Source organism: Saprolegnia diclina (assembly GCF_000281045.1).
Source record: "Saprolegnia diclina VS20 unplaced genomic scaffold supercont1.91, whole genome shotgun sequence".
NCBI classification, from domain to species: domain Eukaryota; phylum Oomycota; class Saprolegniomycetes; order Saprolegniales; family Saprolegniaceae; genus Saprolegnia; species Saprolegnia diclina.
Window position 1 is genome coordinate 23,975 of NW_008246158.1, and position 9,583 is coordinate 33,557.

The window sequence follows — 9,583 nt, forward strand, 5'->3', positions numbered from 1 at the left end:
CTTGAGAGTATACGAGCGCAATTGGACATGCTATTTGAGTTGCGTTTACAGGCAGCTAGTACGTAATTGTTTCTACTTGGCGCCTTCGTCGTCGCTGTCGTCTTCGTTGAGCTTGAGCTTGAGCTTGGAGGGAACGTGGCGACCGTACTCGGCGAGGAGCTTGCCTTGCTCAGCGCTTGCCAGGTTGCCGTGAGCGTCTCGGGGCGCGTCGCAACCTCGAGCACGTACAAGAGCGCGCGTTCGGCACCGAGCTTGATGCTGATGTTGGGGCTCTTGACGAGCTCAAAAATCGGCGGCACGGACGAGCCCAAGTGCACACGCTTTGGGGCGATCTTGGCCATGCGCTTGACGATGCGCTGCGCCGTGCGGTTGGCGCCTTTGATGGCAGCGTCCGAGAGTCGCAAGTTTGACCAAGTTAGTCGAGTGGAAGAACTCCATGGACAGCTGCCATGGACGACGTTCGGGACGGCCATCGAATCTCATCGATATGTGTAGCTACACCGCAGACTCTGTAGTTGGACCGCAAAGAACCTCGCGCCAGACCGAGCGAGCGCCCACCGACACCTTGACCAACGAAGTCGTCGACACGATCGCGATGACGTGGCGGACTCGGGCGCGAGAATCTTGGTGAGCGCCAAGAGTGCGAGTCGTCGGGCTCAACCAGACGGCCAAGGCGAGCGCTGACCAAGTGCGTAGGTCAGGTCAAGTCCAGAGAGCTTCCTACACCAGCAAGGTCGGAAGCATCTGAAAGAAGATGGCGCGGGCGTCGGAACCTACAGCAGAGATTGGGTGTACGGCGACGTTGGGCGAGAGCGGACGGTGCATGATTTCGCTGCGCCACCAGCCGCCGCGAGGTGCTCAAGGCTGGAAGCATGAGGTTTGGTGCCGCCGGAGCGGGCTCCGAGCTCGACGCGCAGCTTTTTCTGCTCCATCTGCCGCATCGCCAGTGGTCTCTGATCATGACGTGGCGCTCGTGCTGCTCGTACTGCAGCAGCGCCGGATTCGTTGTGGCCGCCATCTCAGAATTTCAGAAATGCAATGTGGGTATCCGGATTTTGTCCGGATCGCCAGACCCATCGTTCCGACCCTTATTTTTGCACCTGAGGTTGTCGGCGTTTGACTCCGGCGCATCGACTATTCTATGGATATGCATCGACTATATAGCTCACATTATCATAGACGGCCAACGTGGAAGTAATGGTTTCTTCCGGTACGGCACCGATGGTTGCGACCAGCAACACCGACGCCAGCACCTTATCCACGACAGCTTCCATGACCCAGTGCTCGGAGTGCCATCGGTCCTCGACGACGTACTAGTAGCCCGTAGCCATTGCATGCTGCATGAGGCACACAACGGTCTTTGCAAGCGCTCTGGTGGACCAATGTCCTGTATTGGTGGGGTGCGGACGCAAGAAGGGCCTCGGACAACTATATGGCAGATCTCTCTGCTATGCTGGGCCGCCTGGGTTCTCAGAACCCGGGCTGTGTGGCTATTGAGCAACAACGAGGCGTCAGAAGTTGTGAGCGAATTGTGTTTCGTTGTTGAAAAATATATCTGTACAAAATCAATCCAAGAGCGGGTACGCGGCATCAAAGGCTGTCGCCATGGCGTGCGTCCGCGGCACTTCCGACACCAGCGGTATCTCGAGGCATAGTGTGCGCCAGTTCTTCATGTCCAGGCTGTACATGGTGCGCCCGATGCGGAGGCTCAGAATACCATTCAAGCCGCCGATGCGCGGTCGAGGTAGTACACGCCGTTGTAGACGCGGTCGCTGTGAGCGTACAGGTACTTGGCGCCCGATGAAAGTAAGAGCGACGTAACATGGCAAGTGGGCTTTGCTTTGAGACTGAGTTTCACCATGTAAAAGCACACAATGTTGCAGACGAGGATGATGCCGATGAGTAGTTGGAGTCGCGCAAACTGACCAATCTCGATTGAGCCCGAGGTACATATGGCTTGAAAGTCCACTTGCAGAGTACATTGGAGGTCGATCGACGTGTTCGCGTCAACGGGCAAGACGGCCGTAAGTGTTGCGACGAGGGCCCAGACGACGAGGCCGTTGACCATAACGTAGTACGTCGAGTACTCTTGCGTAACGACCAACGAGATGTCGTTGACAATCGAGACGAGCCACGTGACTTCGTTGGCGGCGAGGAGTGTCTTGTACCACGGATCGCGCATGGTCGAAAAGGCACTCATATAACCCGAGAACTGGAGCTCCAGCGTCGCCGTCGAGAGAACACAGATAGCAGTCATACTTCGAAGCACCAAGAGCGGCCGCCCAACCCAGACAATGCCACCGACGCGACCGAGCTCGAGCATGTTGAGGCCTTCGTAGTGACCACAACTTGTCAGCATATACATGGCGGACATGAAAGCAACCGCAATCATGACGCCCGTGACGTAGATGACACCTGCGTGCAGGTATTGGGCGACGTTGGCGGTCACCTGCCATTCTTGTGTCAACTCGGCGAGTGGCGACGCAAAGTCCGAGAGGAGCGTCATATTGCCGGCGTCGCCTTGAAACGAAATGACTTCGCGGTTGCCGAGCACCCAGTCGTACAGGTAGAGCCACGCGAAAAAGGCAAAGTCCGATTCGGTGGCGTCGAGAAGGTTGATGCGCTGAACAGAAAGGGGTGCGGTCGCGTTCACGTTGGTGTAGATCATAAATTCAATCTCCATGGCCCGCACGTCCGCGTTGACACTCGTTAACGACGACGCAACGGTCGATGGCAGCGGTAGCATGAACGTATCGACGTAGCTCAGCGTTTGGCGTAGATATCTCGGACATTTGGAAACAAATGTTGGCTCGTGGGCGCACACTGCGCTCATGTCCCACCCCGAAGGTCGGAGGTGGAGACCGGCAAGGAGGGCCGCAAGAATGTACTGCTGGCGCGACGGCAGTGTCTTCAACAAGACACCAGACGATAGGAGACAGGTAGCGTCAAATGAGATGACATTCACAAGGCCGACGGACATGGCGTATCGCGACGCAATTGGGGGGGCACAACGGAGAGCCGCCAAAAGTAACGAGGTTCTGTGCCAGCCACTTCCCTGGTACGGGGTAAGATGCGTCCAGCGTCGCGATGCCGCTGTAGAGAGCTTGGGCCTTGACGTTCTTGGAGAGAGGCGCGCGCGAAGCATCGACGAGCACGGCGAAAAGAGTGCGCACTGACGCTGGCACGGGAACGTACACCATGTCGATGGACCCGTAGGGCCCCAGGAGCGCCTGCACGAGCTGGAAGCCAGCGGTGAGAGGCGATGTGAGGGCACCGTTCAGCACAAGTACCGCACCCAGCGTTGTGTTGGCAAAAGCAAAGTCGGGGCTAGAACAGACCAAGCTGCGACCAGCGATACGCGACGAGTTGTCTGCAACTGCCGTCAAGTCGTTGGCGAAGGCCCAGTACATTTTGAAACTCGTCTGGCTCGCCAAACAGTACGTCCCGTTTTGCGACGTTAGCGTCAGCGGATACGCAATGCCGTACGCATTGATGATCGAGTAGCTGTTGAGGACGCCGAGGCGCTTGTAGTTTTGCCACTGCACCTTGTAATGCTGAATGCCATGTTGGCGCCAATATAGCGCTTCGTCCGCGATAGACAGCGCGGCGCTGACAGCCGTGGAGATGTCAAGCCACGCTCGGCCAGCATCGGACCGTCGGAGCTCGGACGCGATCGCGATCTCAAACGAGGGTCCCCAGCATGCGTCAAACGCGTCGTAGTTGATGTTGCGCACAACCGACTCGAGGTATATCGCGCCATTGGTCGTCATCGACTGACACCGGGTTTCGCGCCGAGCAGAGTTGGCCAATGACCACGTTCGGGTAAAGTCGACAAAGCAATATGGTGAGAAGATCCACGGTGCTTGACACGCATCCGTGACCCGAAGACCTCGGATGGTGGCGGTGATGCCGCTCAGAGGCTCGTGCTGTAGATAGGCGCCGTAGCTGACCGATGACAAGACGACGGCTTCGGGGGCCGCAAACGACTGCATTGCGCTCGGCTTGTCCAAAGCGAGGTTGGGCATTGTCGTGTTGCCAAGTACGAGCTGCTCGTTGAGCCAGTTGGCGATAAACGCATGTGCGCCGGTCGTGTTGAAGGTGGCCCAGAAGAGGTCGTTCGAGAGGTTGATTCTCGATACCTGGAGATACGAGATGCTGCCAAAAATTGAGGCAATGATATAGCCGAGGCCAAGGACCATCCAAACGTGCGCGACCCGAGCCTTCTTGGCAGCGTCAGGCACAAACATGGAGGCTCGTTTGAGCAGTGCGGACTGCAGACGGCTTGGCGAGACGTGTGAGATGTTGCTGAGCGTTGAGGCGCGGCGAGGGACGTGGCTATGAAACGCCAAGGAAGGACATGGAAGCATCTTGAGGAATGAGCTTGTCGAGAGGTCGTCGACCAAGATAAGCCACAGCTTCAAGTCGAATGTGTACGCTTGCTTGCCAACTCGAAGTGGGACGAGGCCGCTGAGAATGCACGCGACGTGGTCGATCGTGTATACTTCTTCTGAGCTCGTAGCGTGCGTGCACAGAAACAAGTGCGCAATGCCGGACACGAGCAACGAATCGTCGCACCGACGTGCTGGGCGCCGGAACCAGCGCCGATGCACAATGGAGCACAGCGCGAAACTCACCATGGCGACACCAGCTTGGATAACGACGAGCGCCCAGACGCGAGTCAAGCTCCCAACAGCTACGACGCCGCTGGAGCACGAGAGGGCAAAGTCCATGTCGGTGCCAACGCACGTCCGCGCTAGCGTCGCCGTTACGCTAACGGGACTTGATAGCTCGATACAAAAGAGAATCAACCACGAGAGACAGCTCGTGAGCGGGCTGTAGAACGTCGTCGCATCTCGCGTCAGAACCAAAAGCGTCTCATTGATCACATAGGTCACCCACGTCGCCTCGCCGGTAATGATGAGCGACGCCAGCCATGGACGAGGCGATGCCGCGAAGCGCGAGTACCCATGATGCGTCTCAAGCGATGCGTTGGCTGAGCTCAGCAGCAAGATGGCGGTGACGCCCCGGAGGAAGGCAAGGGGTCGACCGATCCAGACAGCTCCGACAATTCGGTTGAAAAACAAGAGGTTGCGGCCCAAAAAGCGTAGGCGTACGAGACCCGCGTAGCCAAGCGACAAGAAACCGACGAAGACGAGCACCGCCGACGTTGCGACGATGAGGTAGAAGAGGATTTTGGTTGCTGTCTGGAGTGGCTGCGTCCCCGTCGAGTACAGCTGCGGACTATAGGCATTCGAAATAAGCGTGACATTGCCAGCATCTCCTTGAAACGACACGACTTCGCAACTACCCGCGACCCAGTCGAAGAGCAAGATCCAGCCGAAAAAATCAAAGGTCGAAGCCTCGAGAAGCGGTTGCCGGAGCAGAAGATATGCGCCATTGGTCGACGTTGCGAATTGCATGAGACCGACACGAGCCTCTTGAACGGCCGTCGCTGCACGAAGGACGCTAGCAATGAAGTCGGTTGAAAACGCCAGCTGCTGGAGGAGATTGCCGACCGCCGAAAGGCTGGAGAGGCAGTCGGTCGTCGGTGTCGCCGTCGCTCAGGCCCTCGGTACTGTCTCGGCAGTAGCGAGTAGCGCAAAGAGACTGGCACTCGCCGTTACCGTGACTTGCAGCGGCAACGCTTTGGAGCAGTCGTCGAAGAAGCCAAACGACTGCTGCGGAAACAACGTCCCGGACTGCCGCGTGCACATGGGGCTCCCGCCATAATACACGGACGCATTTTGCCACGCTGGCGGCAGCGGCGCGAGGGTGGTCGTCGTAATCGTGGTGAGCTGGGTAAAGCGGCGTGCGTCCAGTTGACCAAACATCGCATCGAGAAACACAGTGCACGTCGTTGCCAGCGCTGCAGGCACAGCAACATAGATCGAGTCGATGCTGAGAAAAGGCCCAATGTGGTTGCGCACAAAGTTGCCGCTGACGTTGGTGGTGCCTTTGAAGACCTCGAGATCGATGGCTGGCATGGATGCACTGACGTTGGCGCTAAAGTACGTCAAAGTACCACAAATCATGCTTCGACCCATGCCTTGACCATTCCAGAGGTCGTTGAGCGGGATCCAGAGAAAGTTATTGGACGTCCACGGCCCGGCGCCCCGCGGCAAGTTCTTGACCGTCACGAGCTGGCGCAGGCCCAGCGCGTTTTCCATTTCGATCGACTCGGTGACGCCAGCTTGCCACCGGTTTTGCCACTGCGCCGTGAACGACGCCAAGCCAAACGTCTGCCAGTACGCGAGCTCCGCATCGATCGTCGTCGTTGCTCGCGCCGTTGCCATCGTGTCCAGGAAGGCACGACCATGCAGCGTCTCTTGCAGTGGCAGCTGGATGGCCACGGTAAATGGCGCATTGTCGCCGCCCCAAATGGATAGGTAGTCGGCCCACACGACATTGCGCAGAATCGCTTCCATGTACACGCCCGCGTTCGACGCGTAGTGCTCACGGCAGCGCTGCTGCCGCTTCATTGTGTGCGCGACCTCAAACGATCGCGCAAAGTCCACCCAGCAGTGCTGAACGTTGACGCGCATCGACCAGCTCGCGCTCAGGCGACGTAACTGCGGTACAGCGTACTCGATCGACGTGAGCTCGTTGAAGATGACGTGGCGAGCGTACGTGGGCGGGACGTTGGTGTACGAGACACCGGATGCATACGTCTTTTGAACCATCGCACTTGGTGCGTAGATGCTGAGTGAGGTCGCGGCGGTCGTGGAGAGAACGGCGTTGACAAGGTCGATGAGGAAGGCTTCGTGACCCGTGAGGTTGAAGCCGGCCCACCAAAGGTCGTTGACGAAGCTCGGCTGAAGCGTGTAGACGTACCAGACGCCGCATGCCAGCGAAATAACAAGGTAAGAAAGCCCGAGAGCGGCCTCGGCAACTTGGTTCCTCGTAGTACTCCACGTCGCCCTGGGTACGTGACGCACATTCTGCGCCGAAGACTCCGTAGGGCCAACCAATACCGGCGACGGAATCACGTGGTCGTGCATCGCTAGCGTTGGATACTGGCATAGCATGGACCCAGTCTTGGTGCCAAGACGGGATTGGCTGCAAACATTTGGCGCCTTTTCCAGACGAAACGGACAAGCCCCCGAAGGCGCGTCTCACGAACCGTCGTCTAGTCCCAAGGGAATACTAGCAGCTAACCTACCTAGCTAACCATTGAGCAATTAGGCACCAATACATCCCTTAGGCTTTCCAATTTGTAGTGGTTCCGTGAGCCGCAGTGCCACAACCAATAGCTAGCTAGCTATAGGTGCTTTGTGTGCGGAACGACCAACCTCCTGGCGTATCTTGCGAGCCGTCGTAGAGCTAGCATTCTGAAGCTCGACTCCTGCTAAGCAGCTCGCTGCATCTCGTCCGAGGTCCTGCCAGTAAGTAATACGCCCTTTGCCCCTGAGCAAGCTCGCCGTTGTGAAAGTTGCACCATCCTATTGCGCTTTCACTGTGCTATTTTGGATGAAATCAGAGTGGCAGCGCACCACCGCCAAGCGTCGAAACGTCGCGCGAGACCGACGGCCACCAGGCGGTGGCGGCATGGAACGACTGCAAGCTGGTTCGGCGAAAGCCGCCTGATGAGGTCAAAGAGCGACGTGACGATCGAGGAAATGTTGACGAAGAGGTCGATGACGCGCACGCAGCCCTCGAGCACGCGAAAGTGACGCGCCTTGGTCGACGATCGACGAGAGACCTTGACGGCCAACGAGTGGGACTTGGTGTGGTCCAATCCACGGAAATGATAACCAATACGTGGCAACACCACGAAACAAGAAAGTGAACGTTTCACAACCGTAACGTGTATTCACATCTTTGTTGGGAGCTCTCGTTGCAAAGCCGATGTTTGCTGCAAGGCGGTGCTCAGGGCCTCAAGCTTGGCGTCAATGTCCGTCATCGCCGCCTGCAGTTGCTTGACCGCGGCCGCGCTCCGCAGAGTTGCGTCTGCAACCTTGGCTTCCTGCATTGCATCACGATCGCCGATGGGCGCGCTTGCCGTCAAGCACTGCTTGAGCACGGGCTCGGTGAAGATCGGGTTGAGCGCTGGCTGGTTACTGCCGACCAACGGTGTGCGCTCGCCGCACCATTGATTTTGGAAAACTATCCGGTTCAACGCGTCGCGGTCGGCCTCCGTGAGCCCGAGCATCGTCTCGAGGCGCAGCACGCACCGCGCGTAGCTCGCCAACGCCCGCGACTGCAGCTTGGCCCAGTTGCGATCGACGGTCTTGTTCATCATGGCCAAAAGCAAGTTGAGAAGGAGCACAACCATGACCGCGCAATGGAACATGCGCAGAATGAAGCCAAAGTGCATGATCGGCCCTTGAAGCAGGTGCTTCTTGTCGTCGCCCTTGGCGTTGAAGTCGCCGACGCCGTTCTCGCCGTACATGACAAAATACGACGCGCGAAAGCTGGCCCAGAGCGTCTTGTAGCTGTCGGACTTTTGCTGAAAGATAAAGTAATACGCGCACGTGAGGCCGCACTGGAAGACGCCGTAGAAGATGAGAAAGTCCCACACGTCGCCCATGACGTCCTTGACGATCGGGAGGAGGTACCCGGCGGTCTTGTTGACCTCGAGGTACTGAAGCGAAAGCATCCAGAGGCTCAAAATGATGAAGGCGCCGAGGCAGAGGTAGATGTTCTCAATCACCTCGGCCGTCTCGTACGCTGGGTAGTCGAAGATATGCAGGGCTGCGTGCGTCCAAGCAAACGGGCCGAGCATGCAGAGGTACGTCGTGATCTGGAGCTTGTTGTTGAACGACGCAAAGTACTTGCGGTACGAGGCCTTGAAGGGCACGATGAACGGCAGCAGAAACACAAGCACAAACGACCAGAAGAGCTTGCCGAGGACATTGGCGCCTTCGATGCGCTCGAAAATCCACGGATCTTCGCCGAGGAGCTCGAGGTACTCGAGCACGAGAAAGTACACGGCCGTGATGAGGAGGATGCCAAAGGCAGCGTACGACTGGCACTGCAGCACGGCAAACTGCCCCTCGTCGTCGAGCGTGCACGTCACAACGAGCAGCGGTACCGCAATCACGAACGTCCAGAGAATCGTGCGTTTGAGAAGCCACGCGCGCACCTTCTGCTTGTACTTGGCAACGTGCGGAATGACAAAATGTGGGTCGAGCACATTTTTGCCGTCGTACATCCAGCGCGTGAGCTTGAGGAAGCGCTCGGGCTTGAGCTGGCGAAGGTGCACAAAGCCAACGAGGCAAAACACGACCGAGAAGAGCCAGACAACGGCACTTGACTGGAGACCAACCTTCTTGGCGTACTCGGCGTAGAGCTCGTCTGCCTTGGTCGTGTCGTTGGCCGCTGTGGCTTCGTAAAACGCGTCTGCGATCTTGGAGATCGCTTTCAGAATGAACTGCGTCGAGACGATCATGGTCATGGCGCCGAGCATGAGGACGTGCATGAGCAGGTGCTGGTAGTACTTGCGGGCGCCGAACAGCTCCCACTTGACGTCCAGCACGCGCTGCAGCACGACGTGTTGCAGGAGGTCGTGCTTGGCGCCGCCATCGTCCACGATGCTGTCGTTCAAAACCGAGTACAACGCCGACGACTTGACGTTCTTGTGGCC

At 57.8% G+C, this 9,583-nt stretch overlaps 4 protein-coding genes across 4 annotated transcripts in view; all 4 read right to left on the reverse strand.

Moving 5' to 3' along the window:
* Positions 1-72: 72 nt before the first annotated feature.
* On the reverse strand, positions 73-341 carry SDRG_15396 (hypothetical protein; the record flags this gene model as incomplete). Its single annotated transcript, XM_008621567.1, has 2 exons — positions 73-175; positions 229-341. The coding sequence occupies 2 exons, from the start codon at positions 339-341 to the stop codon at positions 73-75; spliced, it is 216 nt and encodes a 71-aa protein (XP_008619789.1).
* Positions 342-1,720: 1,379 nt separating this feature from the next.
* Positions 1,721-5,420, reverse strand: SDRG_15397 (hypothetical protein; the record flags this gene model as incomplete). The annotated part of the gene is made up of 2 exons (XM_008621568.1): positions 1,721-2,908; positions 3,063-5,420. 2 exons carry the CDS (start codon positions 5,418-5,420, stop codon positions 1,721-1,723), a joined length of 3,546 nt encoding a protein of 1,181 aa, XP_008619790.1.
* A 141-nt stretch (positions 5,421-5,561) lies between these two features.
* SDRG_15398 (hypothetical protein) lies at positions 5,562-7,017 on the reverse strand (the record flags this gene model as incomplete). Its single annotated transcript, XM_008621569.1, has 1 exon — positions 5,562-7,017. Exon 1 carries the CDS (start codon positions 6,996-6,998, stop codon positions 5,562-5,564), a length of 1,437 nt encoding a protein of 478 aa, XP_008619791.1. The 5' UTR covers positions 6,999-7,017.
* Positions 7,018-7,810: 793 nt separating this feature from the next.
* Positions 7,811-9,583, reverse strand: part of SDRG_15399 (hypothetical protein) — a gene marked incomplete at its 3' end in the record, with an annotated part of 7,266 nt that continues 5,493 nt past the window's right edge. The window contains exon 9 of the mRNA XM_008621570.1: positions 7,811-9,565. Within this exon, the coding sequence (XP_008619792.1) occupies positions 7,811-9,565 (1,755 nt within the window). The remainder of the gene's footprint in view (positions 9,566-9,583) is intronic.